At 47.6% G+C, this 21,450-nt stretch overlaps 8 protein-coding genes across 8 annotated transcripts; 5 read left to right on the forward strand and 3 right to left on the reverse strand.

Annotated features, from left to right (window-relative positions):
* Positions 1-50: 50 nt before the first annotated feature.
* On the forward strand, positions 51-875 carry M431DRAFT_525835 (hypothetical protein; the record flags this gene model as incomplete). The annotated part of the gene is made up of 2 exons (XM_024920635.1): positions 51-155; positions 216-875. 2 exons carry the CDS (start codon positions 51-53, stop codon positions 873-875), a joined length of 765 nt encoding a protein of 254 aa, XP_024767612.1.
* A 1,490-nt stretch (positions 876-2,365) lies between these two features.
* M431DRAFT_514118 (hypothetical protein) lies at positions 2,366-5,182 on the forward strand. The gene is made up of 4 exons (XM_024920154.1): positions 2,366-2,682; positions 2,744-3,295; positions 3,355-3,504; positions 3,559-5,182. Exons 1-4 carry the CDS (start codon positions 2,628-2,630, stop codon positions 4,707-4,709), a joined length of 1,908 nt encoding a protein of 635 aa, XP_024767613.1. The 5' UTR covers positions 2,366-2,627; the 3' UTR covers positions 4,710-5,182.
* A 743-nt stretch (positions 5,183-5,925) lies between these two features.
* Positions 5,926-6,496, forward strand: M431DRAFT_21706 (hypothetical protein; the record flags this gene model as incomplete). Its single annotated transcript, XM_024913523.1, has 1 exon — positions 5,926-6,496. Exon 1 carries the CDS (start codon positions 6,038-6,040, stop codon positions 6,494-6,496), a length of 459 nt encoding a protein of 152 aa, XP_024767614.1. The 5' UTR covers positions 5,926-6,037.
* A 179-nt stretch (positions 6,497-6,675) lies between these two features.
* On the reverse strand, positions 6,676-7,665 carry M431DRAFT_514119 (hypothetical protein). Its single transcript, XM_024920155.1, has one exon. The coding sequence runs from the start codon at positions 7,554-7,556 to the stop codon at positions 6,702-6,704; it is 855 nt and encodes a 284-aa protein (XP_024767615.1). The 5' UTR covers positions 7,557-7,665; the 3' UTR covers positions 6,676-6,701.
* A 160-nt stretch (positions 7,666-7,825) lies between these two features.
* M431DRAFT_535977 (hypothetical protein) lies at positions 7,826-10,357 on the reverse strand. The gene is made up of 4 exons (XM_024920976.1): positions 9,789-10,357; positions 9,432-9,739; positions 9,261-9,318; positions 7,826-9,186 (listed from the first exon to the last, which is right to left on the reverse strand). The coding sequence occupies exons 1-4, from the start codon at positions 10,230-10,232 to the stop codon at positions 8,095-8,097; spliced, it is 1,902 nt and encodes a 633-aa protein (XP_024767616.1). The 5' UTR covers positions 10,233-10,357; the 3' UTR covers positions 7,826-8,094.
* An 895-nt stretch (positions 10,358-11,252) lies between these two features.
* On the forward strand, positions 11,253-14,403 carry M431DRAFT_156640 (hypothetical protein). Its single transcript, XM_024912957.1, has 3 exons — positions 11,253-11,325; positions 11,378-11,924; positions 12,003-14,403. Exons 2-3 carry the CDS (start codon positions 11,463-11,465, stop codon positions 14,136-14,138), a joined length of 2,598 nt encoding a protein of 865 aa, XP_024767617.1. The 5' UTR covers positions 11,253-11,325; positions 11,378-11,462; the 3' UTR covers positions 14,139-14,403.
* Positions 14,404-17,370: 2,967 nt separating this feature from the next.
* M431DRAFT_11361 (hypothetical protein) lies at positions 17,371-18,730 on the forward strand (the record flags this gene model as incomplete). The annotated part of the gene is made up of 4 exons (XM_024911880.1): positions 17,371-17,660; positions 17,747-17,956; positions 18,019-18,205; positions 18,269-18,730. The coding sequence occupies 4 exons, from the start codon at positions 17,371-17,373 to the stop codon at positions 18,728-18,730; spliced, it is 1,149 nt and encodes a 382-aa protein (XP_024767618.1).
* A 454-nt stretch (positions 18,731-19,184) lies between these two features.
* On the reverse strand, positions 19,185-20,890 carry M431DRAFT_101234 (hypothetical protein; the record flags this gene model as incomplete). The annotated part of the gene is made up of 2 exons (XM_024911306.1): positions 19,185-20,301; positions 20,370-20,890. 2 exons carry the CDS (start codon positions 20,888-20,890, stop codon positions 19,185-19,187), a joined length of 1,638 nt encoding a protein of 545 aa, XP_024767619.1.
* Between the last annotated feature and the right edge of the window lie 560 nt (positions 20,891-21,450).

A 21,450-nucleotide genomic window follows, 5' to 3' on the forward strand; every position in this document is an offset into this window, starting at 1 on the left:
TTATCCAGCTGTCAACAGTTTTTCTCGAGACTCATTAATAAAAACTCACCATGTCTACCGATTTTAAAGGAAAGCTCGCCATTATCACCGGAGCATCCAAGCTCAACGGCATTGGATATGCTACCGCTTACGTCCTCGCTAAAGGCGGCGCCGATGTATGTATCATGTCCGCCGAAAGAGTTGTCTTCTTTGATTTGATCCTAATACGCATTTAGATTGTGATTCATTACAACTCAAACAAGACCGCTGCCGAGGAGTGTCTTGCCAACATCAAGGCGCTGGGCGTTAAGGCTATTGCCGTTCAAAGCAACGCCGGCTCCATCACTTTTGGCGACGATATTGTCAATGCCACTGTTGCAGCGTTCCCAGGCCGAAAGATTGACATCATCATCAACAATGCAGGTCACGCTACTTTCCAAGCAAGCACATTTGAGGCTCCTGTTGAAGAGTTTGATGCCCTCTTTCATCCCAACGTTCGAGGTCCTCACCTGCTCATCCGGGCTGCTCTGCCTCATATTGCCTCTCCCGGAGGCCGCATCGTCAATATCAGCAGTGTGGTGGCTCGCACTGGAACCAGATTTGCTTCGTTGTACACGGCTACCAAGGGAGCGCTCAATACTCTCACCCTGGCATGGGCTGAGGAACTTGGCGAGAAGGGTATTACTGTCAACGTTGTTGCCCCAGGGCCCATCTCAACAGATTATGCAGCGCCAGAGGAGCATGAATTGACAAAGAAGTTCCGTGCTCAGCAGTATATAAAGCGAGATGGAACGGCAGAGGAGGTTGCCAATGCTATTGTGTTTGCGGTTAGTCCAGGGGCGAGCTTCATCTCGGGCCAAGTTTTCGGTGTCGATGGTGGTCTAAGTTACATCTAAGATGTTGAGTAAACACTATGATGTATTTATGTAGATATAAAAAGGGCTGATACTGCAATTATCTTTATATATATCTTCTGGAAATTATGGAGAGTCCTCTCTACTTGTGTTCATGATACGGCGACTGACTATTACGAATTTTGAAGCGATGATGAGATGGAAACTACATTCAGAATCCGCGAATTCTACGTACGTTCTTATATGTTGAAAAAGGCGTAGTTTTTGGTTTAGTTTACAATTTTGGAGTATTGGAAATTCTGCTTGTAGTTTACGAAATGTCTAAGCCCGATTGCCTTATTGAAGAAAGTGTAGCTGAATGATGGACACGGAACATGCGTTGTCTGACTGAATTACCTCGCATAGGTCTTAAACTCAGCCAAGTGAAAGCTCAGATTTACTTGCATTGTTTGAGCACATTTAACCATTACCGTTTACATGGCGCGATAATCTTTCCTTATAATCTGTCATTAGCCTCTGAGCGTTGGACTTCATTTGCAAGTGAGATATAACATAGATTAATGTAGAAAACTCTCTTCATTTCTTATGGTGATAGCAATTGTATGTACTACTACCGCAGAAATGACAATACTCACCGCACTTGCGGTATCTGAAATAGATTGACAAAACGTCTTCTTCGGCATGGCTTCTCTCAGCGACATCCGAATTCGCGTTTGGGATTCTTATCAGTATCAAAACATGAGGGTCTCGGCATCTTAGACCCTTGAAATCTAGCGCATCGATCCAAAGTTTATTCAACGCGTCCAATCGCTAGAGGACACAGATGAGATATGGCGCTCCGCTACCAAAGCTAAAATGAAGCTGCATTCCATAAACGAGACTGGCTCGATTGCTGATATGACAGATGCCAAGGGAAAATATGGGCAATTCACATACATCTCACTGATGTCTTAGTGTCAAGAGTGCGTGTCTAACAGTGTTTGTTATAGTCTCTGTCATCGAATGACGCAGTACCAGCTCCAACACTTCAAACCCGTCTGGCGATCTCAAGGCTTAAAATGAAATGCCACGCAATTTATTTCGCGGGGAACTTGCAAATCCACGCGGCCACCCCCGGATGATCCGAACGGGCGACAGTGGGTGGTGGCGCAGTTTCGCGAGTTGCTTAAATGGCGATTGTATGTAATGGGCATTGAGAAATTCCTTATTCTGTTGTGAGTCGAAGAAATGATTAGAACAGTGGTAGAATATTAATTACATCCTGAGTAAACGAGTTTATAGCCTTCGTCTTTAATGAATCGGGTGCAATTTTGATATACAGTTGCGGCGGCGAGAATCCCGTCATACGTTGTGTTTACTTGTACTTGCAGTAAGCTGAGGATGCGATTTACGCTGATGACGATATTATTACACGGTCGGGATCAAAGCTGTTGTAGACGTTTGGAGCTGAAATCGTGGCTGGCAGACTAATGTACCTTATTTTTTACGGCGCTTCTTTCAAAAGTGCCATATCAACTTTGCTCCTCACTCACCTCTTGTAGGTGTTAAAAAAATACTAATCGGCAGTATTGGTCGTCTAGGTATCGAGCAACTGGAAGTGCATTTCTTCATGTTAATGAAACATCTTGAATAGTGATGAAGTCTGTTGAGCTCAGAGCAACCTGAAATAGCAGCAAATCGGTTGATAGCTCTTACTCTCGACTTGGGTCCTTCATCGCAACTGTTGTTTCCTTTTGTTTTTTTAACTCATCACAAAGTTGTTCAATTAGTCAACTTCAAAGTAAACCAGCAAAGATGATCAACATAAGTCGCATCCTTGTTTGTTTCGTCGGGTATTTGATGATTCCTGGTATGCCGCCACCACAGACAGCTATAACATCAAACAGCGAGGCTGATACAATGATTTGTAGCTTCATGCTTTCCACCGGATATTCAAGCATTATCTATTCTTGAACGAGCTGCTCCAGTTGCTCCTGATGGCTACACTCCAGCTGTGGTTTCATGTCCAGCCCATAGGCCGACGATCCGCGCGGCCACAGGCTTGTCGACTAACGAAACAGATTGGCTTCCCCTTCGCACAAATAACACAGTCCAAGCCATGAAAGATGTGCTCAGCCGCGCCAATATCAGCGGCCTCGACACCGGCAGATACATCGATAACCTCACAAACGCTGGCACCGGCCTCCCAAGAGTAGCCATCGCCATCTCTGGTGGAGGATATCGAGCTTTGATGAACGGGGCCGGTGCTCTCGCAGCATTTGACAACAGATCGACAAATGCGACGGAAACCGGCCATCTCGGAGGCCTTTTGCAGTCGGCCACGTATCTTAGCGGTCTTTCTGGCGGCAGCTGGCTTGTCGGCAGTCTTTACGTTCAGAACTTTACGTCGGTCGAGTCCATAATTTCTGCTACAGATGGATTTCTCAGTACCATTTGGCAGTTTGATCACTCCATCCTCAACGGTATGACGGTGGATCTTCATAATAGACACTCTCGCTAATTGCGTATTGGCCAATTACAGGACCCGATGGTCTCTCCATCACGAAATACTACCGACAGTTGTTTGATGATGTTGACGGTAAGAGAGATGCCGGCTTCAATACAACAATAACAGATTATTGGGGCAGAGCATTATCCTACCAGCTCGTAGACCCGAGTGACGGAGGACCTGGTATGACGATATCTCTAGCACAGGATTTATGAAATAGACTAACTCTTCCAACAGCGTTCACTTTCTCATCTATATCAAATGATACAGACTTTACATCGGCTCAAGCTCCCCTGCCGTTGATCGTCGCCATTGAAAGAACGTCTGGACAGCTACAAATAGCCAGTAACTCGACAATCTTTGAATTTAATCCTTGGGAAATGGGGTCGTACGACCCTGGCCTCGAAGCCTTTGCGCCGCTCCAATTCGTCGGCTCCAACTTCACCAACGGCAGTATTCCACGTAACGGATCGTGCATCGCTGGGGTCGACAACGCTGGCTTTGTCATGGGTACCTCATCTTCTCTGTTTAATCAGGCATTCTTACAAATTGGAAGGGTAGAAGGTGTGCCAGAATTCTTGATCAGCGCGATAAATGCGACGCTGGCAAACGTTGGCACAGAAAACAGAGACATTGCGAACTGGCCGAATCCATTCTTTAGATACAACTCCAGCGGGAATTTGAACGCCAATTCCACGGTTCTGGCTCTCGTGGACGGTGGAGAGGACTTACAAAATATCCCCTTGCACCCGCTGCTTCTGGCCGAGCGAGAAGTCGACGTCGTGTTTGCTGTCGATGGCTCTGCTGATACAGCAACGCTGTGGCCAAATGGAACTGCTATGGTGGCTACGTTCAACAGATCAGAGGCCAGGGTTTCGTCCAACGACAGCAGATTCCCAGATGTGCCCGATCAGAATACCTTTGTGAATCTGGGTCTGAACCAGCGGCCTACCTTTTTCGGCTGTACCAACGGCAGCAACACGCCTCGTGGGCCGCTCATTGTGTATATGCCCAACGCTCCCTATTCATTCCAGTCCAACGTCTCAACCTTTGACCTGGAATACAGCATCGAGGAGCGCAACCAGATCATCCAGAACGGATACAATATGGCGACCATGGGCAATGGCACGGTGGATTCGAATTGGCCGGCATGCATCGGCTGCGCCATTTTGGCCCGAAGCCTCGTCCGCACCAGGACTAGGGTTCCTTCAAAGTGTGCGGATTGCTTTGCGAGGTATTGCTGGAATGGCACGACGAATAATACCTTGCCGAATACCTATGAGCCGGCGCAGATCCTCGCCAATACGACAGAGCAGTCGACGTCTTCGGCTGCTCGGATAAGCGGGACGCTATTGCTGGGCTGCTTCGCGTTTATGCTTGCGATCTGAGATCCAAGGAGCACGGGCTTGTGTGCGGTGAAATGTGATGTAATATGAATATGTAGTTCTCGTAACACTCTTACATGAAAATGGAGCTCTGAATGGACTGTTTGACGCCTGGATTGCGTGAATTTTGATGTATGATGAGTGGCGAGTCCGCCGACACGAAGCGAAAATGCTGTAAGTGGCAGCACCACTACATAAGCGATGAACGCTTTGGATGGATCTCAGTTCGTCGGCCTCTCCGTATATAGCAGCTAAATACCCGGAAGCATAATAAGTTGAGGTAAAACTTGCCGATACGAGGCTCTAAGAGTGCTTGAATACATATAAGCAGTCGGCCAAGAACCCAAATCTCTCAGGTGCATGAGCAAGCTACAGGATCCGGAAGCAGCCATCAGAATGATGAGATCTCTCAGTTTGTACATGTGCTTATACATCAAGGTTGCATTATGGCCGTCCCTCAACTTAGTACTTATACTCCGTTCTTTACGGGATACTGCTGGAAGAATAGCCTGCTACTAAATAAAGAAGTTAGCCCACGAGCTTGTCTAAACCCCTTCATAAAGTCATACCCAGGGAAAAAAGAAAAAACACAAGCTTCAGTCCGGAAGAGCACAGGCGATTAAACTCGACCCCTGGTCCCTAGTCAGCCCATTTTTTCCTTCTCTCTTTCCCTTGTCAGCTCGCGGCCCACATCCGGGACATTTTTCGAATCGAACGGAAAAATAATTTTGCCTCGTATAGCACTGAGCCATGACACGACGGACCCTTGCTGTGTAAGTCTGTCAAATGCCCAAATAGGCAGCTTTGGGATCGCCGCGTGCAGAGGCGTTATAAGGAAGCTAGCATGCAAACCTACTGGGGGTATAAGAGCACATACGCAGCCCTGGCGAGTCCGGTTACCTGCCTTGTTTGTCGAGGAGTGAGCCGCTATTTGTCGAAAGGGGTGGGGGCTCTAGGCTGAGGTTATCTTGACGCGAATATAGTTTTTCGAAGTTCCACCGTTCGTATAGGGGATTTGGGTCTGGGGGCTGGGTGGTAGTATAAGGGCAATGGATGCAAGGATCGGTGAGGATTTTCGTTTGCGACTTACGTACATGAGAGTGAATGTCCATCGGCATAATTATCCTGAGCGTTCTGTGAGATTTTAGTTTGCAGGTGTTGAATAATGGACAGATTTGGAAAACGGTAGGGACGAACTTGGAAGTAGAGGAGTCGTAGTGGGCGAGTATATAAGAGTAGCTTGGATCGCTCGTGTTTTGACGTTTCTACCCCAGAGCATCAATCTCAAAACACACTCCAGATTCTCTCAATCTTCTTCAATAAACATCAAGATGAAGTTCTCACTCTCCATCGCCAGCGTCGTCCTGGCCTTCGCTGCCTCTGCTGCCCCCGTCGAGGAGGACCTCGCCGAGAGAGCCACCATCTCTGGCTCTGGAACCCCCGGCTCCATCTTCATGTTCGGATCTGCCTCCAACTGCCGACAAATCTTCTACCAGTCCGGTGCCTGCGGCCTCAGCACTTTCTTTCCCAACTCGACCCCAAACCTGCCTCTGGTTGCTCTTCCTTCAGGAATCTTCGAGGCCCATGGCCCGTCCGACCAGGATAACAGCCTGTGCGCCAAGGTCATCACCATGACACACAACGGCGTTACCCGCCAGGCTGTTGTTGCGGATGAGAACACCAGCAGCGAGCAGTCCATCGATATGTGCCTCGATCTGTGGCAGGCTTTTGGTGGCCACGACAATGACGGATCTCTCATCAGGAGCTTCACCTGGTCAATTGCTGCGTAAACGGTATCTTGCGCGAGGATCATTGTGGATTATAAAACTTTGTATATATTCTCATAACCGTTTGGTAACCATACCCAAACGGTTCGGTACATAGCCGTATACAGCAATGGGACAAGTACATATGCCATCTTCTTTTGCCAATGACTCTATAGTGAGATTTATACCTTTTAATTTTCTCTCCTTTCCCCAGACAGTTGATCAAGAGTTACTTCCACGCGAGAATCTCGCACTGCAGAAGCACGAGCCAGGCATCTTCCGTGTCAGCCCACCCTCTTACGGCGCGTAGCGTCTGCTGGATTTCGTCCTCAGAGATGCCAGCATCCAGCCAGCTCTGGTAGAAAGGATCTCCTGGCTGTAGCTGACCATCAGCACGCCAGGCCAACCGCTTCCGTGCTTCCGCATCCGAGAACACACTGGTTCCAGCGCCAACACGGACTTTCCCTCCGTCGACATCGAAGCCCGCCTTGCGAAGAAGCGCTGGCATAACCGTTGCCGTAGGGTCTGCCTCAGGTTTCCCTTTGCGTGACGCCCGAAGCTGATTCGCTCCCCACAGTCGATCAAGGTCGAAGCTCTGCGGGTAAAAGTGTTGGCCCATGCCGTCCCGAGTAGCTAGAATGCCGCCCGGCTTCAGGACCCGCCGCATTTCGGCCAACGCCCGGAGTGGTATGTCGGGCTGTGGGAGATGCCCGAGGACCTGAGAGCTATAGACGACATCAAAAGTGTTGTCAGGATAGGCAAGTCCGTCCACAATGTTGCCTTCTTCAAAGACGACAGAGCCTGGCCCTTGGGTTGGGACATTAGATTCGTCTGCCAGTGCCTTGGCCTTTTGCAAAACGTCCGTCGAGAGGTCTATTCCAACAGTCTTACCCTGACTGGCATATTTCGCTAAGCTGGTCGTAATGGTGCCTGGACCGCAGCCTACATCAAGAATATGGTCCGTCGGTTTGATATGGGGTAGTAGAAAGGCGGCGTCTGTTTCCGCTTTGCGTCTTAGGTGTGTTGCGATGGTATATTCAGAGTGACCTCGCGCATAGTAGCTCGGCAGATTGGTTTGCGCCATGTTTACTTTGTCTTGGAAGGGAACTTGGAATGGAGCTTGGAAGTTTTTATGCCTTGCGAGGTGCCATCTGCCCTATTTATTGCGCGATCCGTTCATACAGAGACTCGGGCAACTCGGGCCTGTGTTTCTTGATGCAGGTATGGAGTCCCGAGAGGGAGGCCGGTTCCCCTCCATTCTCGACTCCGAACGCCGTTGAGATACTCCGTAATGGGTGGCTCCACCGGTGGTTGCCTATTTTGACTCCCTGATTCTATGGTCCGTTCCTTTTTAGTGTAGTTTTTGATTCTCAATCGTGAGTTATTGCGTTTATCCGATCTGCATTGCGTAATATTGCAGGCAGTTGGCTGCATGTTTTGTGTTCCTTGGGCTGATATAATTTGGTGAAGCTCGGGGGCTCGGGCCCGTACTTCCTAATTGGGACGAGTTGACCCGTAAGCCCGTGATGGCCTCGTATAACGCCGTTATAGCATCCAAGTGATAGCGACGAGTAAGTTCTGGGACCAAAAGACACCTTACTGTCAATTGACTGCTTAAGATCTTATAGTTGAAGCAAGTCATTCCAGTAGGACCAATCGAGGGGTTCATCTTGCGTCCAGTCGCCCATGAGTCCAGTGTTGAGGACCTCCACGCCCGCCACTTGCTCGGCCAAATTTTCTAGCTGCTCCCTTCCTGCTTGTAGAGTTTGAATAAATTTGGGTGCCTCTGTTCCGGGTCCCAGTCCCTTTCTGCGAGTTTCCCATGCTTGTAGAGTCAAATCTGTCAGGGCCGCATGGAACTTTCGATCCAAGGGGAGTGCCATTGACTGGTGGTTATACACGTCCTCGAGCAGAGTCCATGCGGTCTCAACCAGATGGCCACTCGCTCTCCATCGCAGCTCGCTAATCATGTACACCAAAGCATCAATTTGTGTCCGACATACCATATGATCCACCAGATTAGTTGAGAAGCTTGTATTGCGCACTTCGTGGTTCAATTCCAGCAATCTGACGCTGCTTTCGAAGACGAGGTCTTGATCAGCCTGGGACATGTATTTACCTCTTTGGGGTTGATTCCGCGGGTGTAACATCGAAAATTGCTGGTTGTGAATTGTAAGGCCCGCTAGAGCAGCAGATAGTTGGTGCAATGGTATGCTTGGATCGAGATGGGCAAGATATTTCTCTTGGAGCAAACGGCCTACCTCGGCTAGAACTTTTTTCTTCTTCATCATACTCTCAACACTGGTTGATGTGGTGAGCCGGGCTACCCTTTCTCTCGGGTTCAGGCTGCCGGAAAAGTTGGAAGACCTGCGCACGAAGCTCCAGAGGTCATATTTCATCAAACAGTAGACCATTTCTGTGGCTGCCGTGTGCTGGACAGCGGGCGGCTTCTCCATACACGGATGCAGATCTGCATCGTTGACATTCATCGGGAGGCGAGCGTCGCCCAAATCATCAATTGTCGATAACAAACCCATGCTACGACGGACGCGTGAATTTAGGCCGCGGATATACCACCACAAGCGGACTTGCATCTCTTGTTTGAAGAAGGGCATATGAGTGTCTTCAGCAGCCCGGTGCAGACCCATTTTATGGGCGGTGCGCATGGCCATTGCTACTGCTGTAGTTGAGAATTCGGACTGTGGATCAATCATCTTGAAGTAGGAATATAAGAGACGATTAGATTGAATCTTTATCATCTTTCATTTGACGCATATTTTGGACTCACTATGACGAGAGTCAAAGCCTGCAGGACCTCTAGATCTCGCGTTGAGAATATATTGGTACTGGACAAGGCACGCAATGCGCCCGTGCGGTATCGGTTCAAGAGCACCGAATTGTTTTCTCCAAACAATTGAAGGCATGTGGTTGGTTTCAGTTTATTATGGCCAATGCATACACCGCAAACATGGTGGCCTCTAGAGGCTTTGCAGTCGATTCTGCCGTCCAAGCTGCCCCAAGGATCTTCTCCTGAAGGGTAGGTGCGTGAATAATTTTGGTCAACGGATTGACATTATCCGCAAAAGCCTGCCAGAGTCTGAAAACATGCTTAGGATCAGGATGCAGCTCCAGCTGCCCCGGAGGTGCAGATACATGATCAAGAGTAAATATGGAGGGAGTAGCGGGAACCGTGTTAGTAGATGTAGACCGCTTTTCTTCTACATCCTCATCAGGCTGTCTGAGATGCGAAATTGGTGGTGTTTTCAACTTTGAACGTTCTTAGCAGACGCGCATAACCGGGCAAGGAAGAACGCACGATTTCAGGCAGCTCGGACCAAAGCCATGCTGCCCCATCCTGTTCCCCAAGCTCAACCAGCATTTCTCGAGCTGAATTTTCTCCAACTGATGGCAAAGCTTGCGTCTCAGCTGCAGCAGCTGTCTCGACGGAGGACATGGAATCAGGGCTTGCCTGTGTCCGACTCCTGACGAGCTTCTCTTCCCAGTGAGACGGGATCCATGAATTGCCCAGCCCGTTGAATGGTATTCCATGGCTGTCAAGGATAGATTCGAGCTCCTGGATTTTGGACAACAGATCGCGCTGACTGAGGCGCTTCCGGTGTCTCTGCGACGGCACAGGGGCTCGATAGACGCATGCAGCCTTTGATCTGGAACAGCTTGAACATGGTTTTAGTCTGTCGCATTTGATCTTGCGCCTGGCACAGGCTACGCAGGAATGAGAACTCTGGCTCTGGGATGGCATCTCGAGGTCATGGCGATGCGTTGAAAAAGGTAGATTTCGGGCTCCTAGGGCCTGGAGTCGATAGCTAAGATAATGATGTGGTTTTCCTGACGCAGCATGCTGAAGGAATCTCGATCCGAGCTGTTGATGGATGAAATTGACGAGTTGATATGCTCTGGCCGATTTGGGTAGATGTTTGCGTAAAAGTACCGTGCGAATTTGAGCCACAAGGCTGGGCACATGTACTGTAATTGCCTCTGATAGCTGCCTACTGAGTGCTGAGTCATCGTTTTACGCACTGTGTATACTGCCCCTGGATACGTGTATCAGACCCCGCCAGACCACTGTATCTCTGCCACTGAATCTGAGTTCTAGAGGGGCATCAGTTATGGACATCAATCCATCCGTTTGTCTCTCTACCTTACATGTACTCTTTTTCGATGCTGATAAGAAAAAAAGTATAACCCGCCCACTGTGGGGGTTTTCAGAAAGGAACATTGAATCTCAACTACATGTATCTTAATAACCCCCGATGCCTAAAAACCTAGAAGGGAAGAAAACAAGCCCAAGTGAATGCAGCGTTGACGCATCTGTGAATTCCGTGATGCCTATATTATATGTACATGTACTCTATATAATGGTGGCCAGATCTCCCATCTTTGAACGTACAGGTCAAGGCAGATCCATTGTTTCAACCTTTCTGTCCTATCGTCTTCAATAAACTTTACATTGGGTCGTATTCTTTATCGCTGAGACGTGTCAAGGTAGGTATTGGTACCTCACCATGCAGGGATGAATTACTCGCAAAGTATATAGACACGCATTTTATGAGACAAGCTTGCATCTCACCACCATCGTCCCGTTTCACACAAGTATCGCAACCTATCCAGGAAGATACAGGTACATCAATACTATACGTGACACGTCCAGGCAGCCCAAGGCCGCCTCGCGGGCCTCCCGCATACTTTTTGAACAAATAAGCTCGAAGCTCAAAGCGCTTCCGTTTGCATATATTAGGGAGCAGAAACCCCGCCCCCATGTGTGGTACGATGCAAACACGCCTGCAGTGAAGTGTGACATTTCGATCATCGGATTGTCAAAGGTTCAACAGCAAGTAAGCACTGGCATTCTTTTACCAGACAGAGAAGCTAACTTACATCAATCAGCATTTGGCCAAGGCTGTTGCTATATCCTTGAACAATTGATGCTGATGAGCCAACAGCTTCCTAGAACAGCGGCCAAGTCTTCGCCATGGGCAACATATTCGCCCCGCCAACCCGTCCTCCACCGGATCGGCAGTGGTACCAAGAAGAGCGTCGACCACCAGTACATCAACAACCGGTGAATCGACCGGCGGTCAATCGACTGCCTGTGGATCGACTTCCGGTTAATCGACCACTACCAGCGGATCGATTGCTGGAGCAAAGAGCGTTGGAACGGAGAGCATTGGAGCAAAGAGCACGGGAACGAAGAGCGTTGGAGCAAAGGGTGGTCGAAGAAATGTATGCCATTGATATAGACGAACTAGCCGAAGATATGATCATGCTACAACAAGCTATGATGCAACAACAGCCGCAACCACAACCACAACCACGCCCTAATCCGCAGCCTCGAGGCCTGTGTCGATTTTTTGCATCGGGTCACTGCAAAAAGGGAGCTACCTGTCGATTTTCTCATGACCTTAATGCTACTCCTAACACAGGGAATACGACAGTAAGAAAGCATCATTCAGTCTTCAATCCCTAGCCATCAAGTCATATAAGCTGACATAGCATCTTGCTATTTCCTTAGCATTCATCCAACGACAATGACACGTATGAGCTCGGGGGTGCGTGGGTACAGTTCAACAATGGCGGCACAGTTTCCAAAGTTGTCTTTGCTTCTGACTACTCTGCCATCAATATTCGAAATCTTCCACACACTAGTTCAACCGCCTCGGTCAAGATAATTCTAGATAATGTGGGCATACCGACGTTCGGGGTTGACATACGTCTCGTAGCCCAGGCTGAGCAAGACCTATGCGGTGCGATACTAAAGGCCGAAGATCCTTCGTTTGCTAGGACAGCCTGCCGCAAGCTGGCCACCTACACCACTCTTGCGAAGATGAAGGTGGCTATCGTACCTCCAATCATCCCGCATAGCCAGAGCCCTTACCAGATTGACTGTCGGAAAGTGCATTGTGCCTGGAGCCGGCCAACGCGTGATGCTAGGTTGATCTTTGCAACCAAGGGTCCTGCGTACAAATTGCAAAGAGAATCCAGAGCGGGCAATTACAAGGTGCTTGGATCAAGAGTTAACGCACACGTCCAACAGAGCCCAGAAGGATGGGTAGTGAAGCTCACTGGATTAAGTGGCACAGTATCAGAGCAAGACATCGTCAAGACAATCCCAGTATCTGAAAGGCCTCAGAAGGTCGAGCTTGGAGACCCTGACTACGTTGCAGACTCGGAATTCGACACAACCATTATCAAGTCGATGCTGTTGGAATCCGGTCCCTTGGAGCGGTGGGAAGTGCCTAACAATTCAAAGGCCAAGCGCTTCAATGCGTATGGTATTTTCTTTGACGAATCATCTGCGAGAAATGCTGCGTCCTCCTTGAATAAGAAACTCCTCTCATTCAGCAAGACGACGCAACTTTCAGTGTCGGTGGTGGCATCAGCCAAGTTTAAAATATTGGCTAAAATCTACGACATGGTCCGCCCACGGATTAATGCGCAGAAGCCAGCATGGGATCGGCAGTACATCCGTCTTTCTGAATTCCCTTGCAAAGGACAATATCACATCTTGAAGCTTGAAGGAGACAATCACCCAGGGGTGGTTAAAGCTAAGGAGTGTATTGAGAAGATCGTCAAGGGAGAAGTTGTTCGAATGGAGGGGAAAGATCTTCGATGTGGAAATTTCAGGAAAGACGGAAAGGAATTTAAAAAGGTGCAGACGATAGAAAACACCTTCAAGGTGCTCATCATTCCCGACATACGCAAGTCACAGTTCCGCGTCTTTGGACGTGAAGCAGTGCCAAAGGAGACTCTGGAGAGGATCACAAAATTGTTACAAGATTGTGTAACCGAAAGCCATGTTATTGAGCTCAACGATGTTGATTTCCGGTGGGCATCAAACGGAGGCTTCAGGTTTCTCAGATCTCAGCTTGGAGACGGAATAGCATTCTTCGACATCACGCCAAGGTACAAACGAATCTTAATCAGGGGGCCCAAAGCGGATTACAATAACGCGATGGCCATTGTCGCCACTAAGAAGATTATGCCGCGCGATGCAGACAATCTTTCTGGTATGGAGTGTCCGACCTGTTTCTGCGAGCCCGACGAGCCGATCCGAATGTCTTGCGACCATGTCTATTGCAGCGACTGTTTTGTTCAAATGTGCGTCGCTGAGATGACGGCGGATAGGGAGTTCCAGATTTGCTGCCCAAAGGCCGATGCCACCGGGAAGATCTGCAAGAAGGCCTTTTCTCTCTCCGAGATCCAGGAGCATCTTCCTTCGGAAACCTTTGAAGATATCCTTGAGAAGTCCTTTGAGTCCTACATTACTCGTCACCCGGCCGACTTTAAATACTGCGAAACACCCGACTGCGGTCAGGTATACCGGGTGACTTTTCATGGCTCCGAGCATCCTAGTATTTTTACGTGTAAGAAGTGCTTGAAATCTACTTGCACGATTTGCCATACTTCCCATCCTAGCAAGCCGTGCACTAAAGGCAATCCTTCTAGCGCACTTAGCAGTAAGATGAAGGAAGAACTCGGCATCAAAGCATGTCCTAGATGCTCACGGTTGATCGAAAAGACTGATGGATGCGACCATATGACATGCAAGTGCGGAGCTCATGTTTGTTGGGTATGTCTTGCGTCTTTTGGGGAATCTGCAGAGTGCTACGACCATATGAGAAGAATTCATGGCGGAATAGGTATTTGATGAGGAACTATCCAAATCTCTGCTGGTTATTGATGGAATGGGTAGAATCGTTGGGGGAAATTGATATCTGGATCTGTCTGGGAATAGGAATTTTCTTCTGATTACAAACATTACAGATTGGAAATGTTCTGCAAATCTCATCCTGTGATAGTGATTGATGCTTTAACCGGCCTCGTATGTTGTAGTTGCAGGTCTAGGTATAGCTGGTCAAGACGCCACTCACTGACGCTTTTTAACACATATTGGCTGTCAAATCAGATGGGTGATATAAGACATTATGAAACACTTGCGACTGGTAGATTGTGCAAGTGGCACGCGAGTGCATCAAAGTTCACCTTCAGATTAACCGTCTGTTACTTTTCACGTTTTCGGGACCCGAAACCGGAGCCACGAGGCCCCGTCTTGAGAAGCTTTTGAACCTCGTGATAAAAGATGTAGCTTCTGTTTGACAGCCACACTTGAATAGAGCCAAGAGGAGTAGACCAATATTTATTGTGCTTACCATGCAGAATGAAGGAGAAATTTTAGTCGTACAACAATGTTTAACCGGTTAATATCTCTCGTTGTCTGTCGGTAATTCTGGAACGGTGTGATTAAGAAATCTGAGAGAATGAATGCGTCGCTATCTGCCGAAAAACTAATACAGAGACAAATTTGCATCGCTGCCCACGTATAACTCCTGATGAACTAACGTCAGTGTATGGTCGACCTTTAAAGGCTCTAGACGAAACCAAGTGGCCGTTGCGTGCATGTCTAATGGTCATATGACGGCTATAAGCGAGCTTTGGGCCAGGGTGTTTATATGTACGAGTACATCTTAGTCGTTAAACATAGATTGATTGCCATGCACGTGTTATACATCAGGATAAGATCATCGAGGTTCAGCTCGCTGGATCTGACTCGCTTGCTCTCTAACTACCGAGACAGGGTATTCACTAGTGTTGCATCAACTCCTCCTAGAGCGCGGTATATATGTGTCTGGGTAATGCTGACGGTGAATCTCCTTGTTGATGATGCAACGGAGATTTCTCGTTACTTCAAAAGAAGGGTCGCTTGGCTTTTGTACAGAGTACAGTTAGGCTGTGAAGGGGGGCTTCGGCTGGATAAATTGCTTAGCAAGAACTTCTGTTCTGAGCGATACTCAGAGGGAGTTGCTCTTTTCGCCATAGCTATTTACCATAGCTGAAACGCCGAGTCTCATGAAGAGCTGCTCATCGTTGCCTCCATAAGTTACACCGTCGATAAAGACAACATCAATAGCTTCCATCATTCTGATAGGATGCGTGGATAGATCAATGACTCTGCACGGAGCCTTGTCGTAGGCGATATTAGCCATTCATTGAGTGGGATATGAAACGTTTTGACATCTGTCCGGTTTCGGCTAGTAAGCCAAGAGCAGACTGTCGGCACTGAGCCGTTCTGGATTCATCTCTCTCAAATCATTGCCATCAGTCTTCTCAGTTCATTGACGTCTTGTAGTATAGTATCACGCCGTTACTTGGCGAAAAGCGTATTGGCACAGCCATACTCTGGCGAGAGATCTCGAGAATGTTTCTAGAGCCAAGCTACGACCGAAAGTTTTTATCGCGGTCAATCGATAGTCTTCGGATGCCCGCTGGTTAGTAAGAAATAAAGCGAGTCAAAGCCCACTCACGGACGAGTACAAGAATTACAACGGTAGTGGCGGTCCAAGATTCCTGACTCGTACGGTTCGCTTATTCTAGGGGCCAGCCTCTCCCCCCTCTTTGCGGAAATGTTGCAAGTTTTCTCCCCCTCGCGAATATACGAGTACAATAGACATGTCTCTAGTTCTCTCACGTTGAAAGAGTGCTGTTTTTACATGATGAGGAGGTGCAGTAGTTTTTGCTTGCTAAATATCGGGTGGCGCTGTGGCGGTTTCAAGACTATTCGCTCTGGCGTGTGTCATGTTTCGCCCGATGGGAGCGGTCCCTCGAAAGAGTGGACTAGCACGAACTTCGTTACGTTTTGGTTGTGTTTTTAGAGTTGGACGAGACCGATGGACGTGATGGGCCTTGCTCGGAGCTTCAACTGGATATGGCAAACTCCAGTTGTCCGGTTGTAAGGGCCGACCCAAACGGTTCCCTACCACGGGAGCCCACTTGAGTAAGTCTCCATCAGAATGTGTATCAAAGAATGGGCTGATTCGAAGATTTGAACGGAATTCTGTCTAGCTCTCTACCTTGTGCCCGTTAGCTTTTCACTAGCTCATAACAGTTGTGCCGGACGACTTGTGCCCTCACGTTCTCGAAGCTCTTCATCCTTATACCAGATGATCGTGGCACTTAAACAACTTTAACCCCTCTCCATCTTTCTTGACAATGAACTCCAAGAAACATACTTTAGGTGTAGCTTACAAAATACCAATCGCAGTTTCTCTTGGTAGCTCGGTTGCAGCTGATCTTGTTGGGTATCCGAAGGACGTATCAGCTGGAACCTGAACATGTAGCCTTCTTCCATTCATTCCACCACCGCATAAAAGGGTCATATAAGGCTGGAATGCCCTGTCGGCCGAAGCCGTATTCCATTATGCCGAGCAAACGGTCACTAATAGCAGCCACAAACACGAATTGCCAGCCACTAGCTTATTCAAGTGCCGTTCAGCTGTCTCAACATCCCTGCCATCCATGTGGTTTGCGTCCCACCTGTTGACTCAGCACTCTTTTCATTGATATCTTGTACGAAATCCCAACAATGAATTGACCTAATCTCCGGGCAGGTTTACCACTTAGAGACTAAATGAGGGCCTGTGGCAGATATACACATGTGGAGTTGACTCCTAGCGTAGCCGAGTCAACCAGATTCTAGTCATCCATGAGGGATCAGAGCCATATGGACGCAAGTCTAGTTGTTTGCCATGTGTCGGTATGGGTGTCAGGGGCGCTTCTACTAAGGCCACTTGCTACATAAATCTAACCAAGGAGCTTCACGATCGTCGCCAAATTAGATCATATGGGATCTCGCATAGCGAGTTCCGCTTCCAGGGAGAGCATGTACTCCACACTTCTATCGGATAATTGTACTTTGTTAAAGGGTTTGTCCGTATGAAGCCGCAAGGACATGTATTCAGCCACCGCCGCTCACCGAGCGCCGATTTACGTATGCGAAACTACTGACCTTATGGGTCTCAATCGTTGGTCTTTCTTCTTCAAGTCTTATTGAACTTGTTTTTTTCCTTCTTTTGTTGGTATTGCTGTGTGATTTTGGGACGGAGATGGCCTCGACTTCGGATATCCAAGTGGCATCTGTGGCTGCTGGATTTACCATTGGCTTCGGGTTCTTAACGGTCTGGAAGGCAATTCAGCACACCCTGAGAAATCGACGGCCATGGAAGAGCCAATACATATATATGGTTTGGGGAGAGATTATTGCCAATCTTAGCATCGGCATTATAGGATGGGTTTTTCTTGATGGCCTCAGGACCAACGTAAGCATCTACACCCCCTCTGGACCGAAGGAAGTGGGAAACCGAGGAAGAAATGTCTCTTCACATACAAAAATCTTGTACATGTCAACCGATATCGATATGCAAAAGCACGTCGCTTACACTGGATGACGAATGCTGGTTTTTCTAACCATTATCTCACTAGGATACCCGTTTTGTTCTTCTTCTTGTTTCTCTGGGTATTTGAGATTCAGCTTCTCATGCAGATTATCGTGAATAGAATTGCCATTATCGCCGAAGATAGAAGCACTGTATTCAGATTTAAATGGGGTACGGCAGCCATCATTACCTGCATCAACATAGCGGTCTTCTGTATTTGGATCCCAGCCCATACTGCTCCTCCAGTTAGCGATCTGTGAGTGTTATACTTAGCGTCTATCTAAGCATGTTGATAACTTACAACGATTATGACCATAGATATGTTCGCATCAACGAAATTTGGGACCGCATTTCAAAAATCCTTATTCTACTTGTCGATGCTGGCCTAAACTATTACTTTCTGCGTACCGTCAAGAGACGCCTCGTCATGCAGCACGGCCTTAGCAAATATGCTCCTCTGGTCAGCTTCAATGCTAAGTTGCTGGTAGTATCTATCCTCATGGATGTAAGCTGGGAATTCTAAACCGAGAGTACTAGAGGCTCAATATTTTAACTTTATATAATGCAGGCTATGCTTATCGGTCTCATGTCACTGCCGAATCAAGTTGTCTATATCCAGTTTCACCCCGTAACTTACATGGTCAAATTGAACATTGAGATGTCCATGGCCGAACTCATTACGAAATTGGCGAAGGGAGAAAACTCTGACATGCAAATGCCATCCACATCCAGCCACAGAACACAAGCCCGGGAAGAAGAAGAGCACGATCATCAGCCACAGAATTACAAGCTACAGTCTGTTAACAGAACCGAGCCCATCCGAGAAGACTTCTCATCCATTGACGACGACATGGGTCAGTTTGATGAGTCAAAGGCTGCCAGTACTCGTGGTATCCTCGACAGAGGAATTCAAGTGGAAACAGTCATTAGTTCACGGATCTCGCGCAATTCCAGGATCGGCAACAATAGAGCAACAGGGATAAACCCGGGCTCAGATGACGAGCTCCCGCTGTCATATCCGGTCCGGTGACTAAGCCCAGACGTCGGCGAGTAAATTTGGTGTGTTTATAATGAACGTGCTGTGCCTCAACGGTATAGCACTAAAGATGAGGATATCCATGATTATACATCTGGACCCAGTTAGGGATTCAGAGGATAAGGCGTTAAGCTGTTAAAATACCGACATGCCACCAGTGATCTTCTATCTCATGATTGGCTGGTCTGAGCCATTCAATGGCCGTCTGACACAGGTATATGCCTGCATTAATAGTTTATTGTTTCTGCTGTGGAACAGTGAATTATGGAAGCATAGGGAACAACTCTTTTCTCTTTACAGCTCAAAAAATCCTCCTTCTTTCCAAGTAATATAGTAAGAGGAGCTATGATCTGGCAACCAATGCTGAATAATTAAATAGATTGAAGCTTTCATGAGGAGTTGAGTGCATAATCAACTCTCTCCCTATATAATCTCATAAGCAAATAACCTAGCTAACTTGTTGCTTTTTCTTAACCTCTTGTTTATACTCCTCCATTACGTCGCCCTCAAGAAATTCTGCATCGCTCTTTTCCCAGGGATGGTCTACCTCCACCTTTCGAATAAGGTCTTCAATCTTCTTGTTCCTAGGCTTAATGCCGTAAGAAAATTTGACCGGGTGAGAAATAAGACCTGGAGTTTGTTTGCATTCCACGTCAATCTCCTTTCCATTCGCATCCACCCCTTTTGTAATTGTGAAAGCCGCAAGCAATCGCACGACGGTAATGTAGATGCTCTCAGTCGCAAGGTACCTGCCAGGGCATACCCTACGACCATATCCAAATGCCTCGTCACCAGGATCAGGTTCATTCCGTGGTTCCAAAAACCGCTCGGGCTCGAATACTAGCGGGTTTTTGTATACTTCAGGGTCATGCGAAAACCACCATATGGATGGAAGTATGAATGAACCCTTTGGAATACGGTAACCTCTAAACGAGATTTCTTCTTCCGCCCTATGAGCTGTGCCAATTGGTACAATCGAAAAGTATCGTAGCGCTTCCTTGGCTACAGCAGTAGTATAGGGCAAATTATCTTGGTCTTCGTAGCCAGGCAGGCGATCGGAGCCGACCACGCGGTCAATCTCTTCCTGAGCCGTTTTCTGGACTTCGGGGAAAAGAATCATGGCCAACGTAAAAGCCATAATCGTAGATACCGTGGTATCTGCGCCTCCACCATACATGTCGGTTGCTGTGAGTGCAATGTTGGAACTGTCTTCCTCACTCACTCCTGTACCATCTCCATGACCATGAGCTTTGATGTGCTCAGACACATATGATGTCTGCTGATAAATTCCATTTTCCATTTGTTTTTGGACGAAATCATAAGGGGTCTTGGTAACGGCATCGTTGATGCTTTTCCATTTCCGCGCAGTCTGCTTGAAACCTGTTCCAGGAAACCAATCAGGAAGATGTCTGATAGCAGGGACGAAATCGGTCACCCAATAAAGAGGCAAGAAAGCACTCGAGAGATTCGTCATGACGTCTTGCATAAGTTGAATGAGAGGATCTTGATTAAGTGGCTCAATGACATAGCCATATGTGATCCTCAACATAATTGCAGATGCTTCGCTAGTTGATGGTCAGCGGTGAAGGTGACTTTTAAGCCTGAAAAGCGCAGCTTTTTATTCTCGACTAACGTTTTAATATGCTCAAAGAAGTTCTTAGGGTCCTTCAAAGTGCGCAGTAAAAGGCGCTTTGATTCTATGTCTTGGACATCATTGAACCGCGATGCAAGAATCTTAGTCCCCATTTGCTGGTGAATGAACTTGCGGTGTTGGCGATATAGATCGGTATATTGCATTGTAGGCATGAATCCACCGTATCCGCACATTTCAGCTCCAAAGAAGAAAACTGGTCTGCCAGAGGTCTTCAGTGAAGACTTCTCCAAGAGCTCAATAACGGCTGCCTTGTCGTGAAGGATGACCATTGTTTGGCCCAGTACGGTAACAGAGCTAACAGGGCCATATTTGTCCTTGAAAGTGAGCCAATGCTCGAATTCTGGCACTCCCGGAGGTGGAAGATCGTTGATGTTGCCGACAAGTGGAAGAGGCTTGGGACCAGGGGGTAGTGGAAGAAGGTCTTGCTTCTTGCGGAAGAACAAGCGATAAACAACAAACACCAAGACAATGCTAATCTGAGCCAAAATGAAATTCGACATTTTGAGTCTTTGAATAGGGATAAAGATGAACCAAAAATGGCTACCCTTACCTATTCAAGGGTCCGTGACTTGACCAGGAACCTCCTCCATGACTGAGCAGAACCAGTCTATCTATATACACGTACTCGTACTTGTAGGGCTGCGGGCGCAAGAAGCGAAGCCAAGTTTCTCTTTTACACAACCCCACAGTGTTGGCCCTAATATCGTTTACATGATACTAACTATCTGATTAAGTAAGTGATCCGCCGTTCATCACGACCTAGTGTGATCGTGGACTTTTGATGACGGCAATCATTCCCCCGCACATGATTCCAAACACTACATCTCCGGCGTCAGCGACATAATCTGGGTCATGGACATATTTCCATTAAGAAAAAACTTACTACCTAATACGTGTATTCGATATGACTCGTTACAAACTTCATGAAAAGTCCTGCTGGCTCTCAGGTGGTTTACATCATTGGCGGTTCGGAAAATTATTCCTGCATGACATTTGCCCTGTACGAAGCATTCAGTATTCAGCATATGCTGTTTAGGTATTAGCCCCAAGGTTTTATTTT

This window comes from Trichoderma harzianum, assembly GCF_003025095.1.
Source record: "Trichoderma harzianum CBS 226.95 unplaced genomic scaffold M431scaffold_31, whole genome shotgun sequence".
Taxonomy (NCBI): domain Eukaryota; kingdom Fungi; phylum Ascomycota; class Sordariomycetes; order Hypocreales; family Hypocreaceae; genus Trichoderma; species Trichoderma harzianum.

What these genes read in the sequence shown, in the direction of transcription:
- M431DRAFT_156640 (XM_024912957.1), top strand. Translation starts at nt 11,463, where the DNA reads ATGGGCAACATATTCGCCCCGCCAACCCGTCCTCCACCGGATCGGCAG. An exon ending in CTAACACAGGGAATACGACA is followed by an intron (nt 11,925 to 12,002) that starts GTAAGAAAGCAT and finishes CTATTTCCTTAG; the next exon opens with CATTCATCCAACGACAATGA.
- M431DRAFT_514119 (XM_024920155.1), bottom strand. Translation starts at nt 7,556, where the DNA reads ATGGCGCAAACCAATCTGCCGAGCTACTATGCGCGAGGTCACTCTGAA.
- M431DRAFT_535977 (XM_024920976.1), bottom strand. Translation starts at nt 10,232, where the DNA reads ATGCCATCCCAGAGCCAGAGTTCTCATTCCTGCGTAGCCTGTGCCAGG. An exon ending in GGTCCGAGCTGCCTGAAATC is followed by an intron (nt 9,740 to 9,788) that starts GTGCGTTCTTCC and finishes GAACGTTCAAAG; the next exon opens with TTGAAAACACCACCAATTTC. An exon ending in GAGGCCACCATGTTTGCGGT is followed by an intron (nt 9,319 to 9,431) that starts GTATGCATTGGC and finishes TGCCTTGTCCAG; the next exon opens with TACCAATATATTCTCAACGC.
- M431DRAFT_514118 (XM_024920154.1), top strand. Translation starts at nt 2,628, where the DNA reads ATGATCAACATAAGTCGCATCCTTGTTTGTTTCGTCGGGTATTTGATG. An exon ending in CGGGTATTTGATGATTCCTG is followed by an intron (nt 2,683 to 2,743) that starts GTATGCCGCCAC and finishes AATGATTTGTAG; the next exon opens with CTTCATGCTTTCCACCGGAT. An exon ending in CCCGAGTGACGGAGGACCTG is followed by an intron (nt 3,505 to 3,558) that starts GTATGACGATAT and finishes CTCTTCCAACAG; the next exon opens with CGTTCACTTTCTCATCTATA.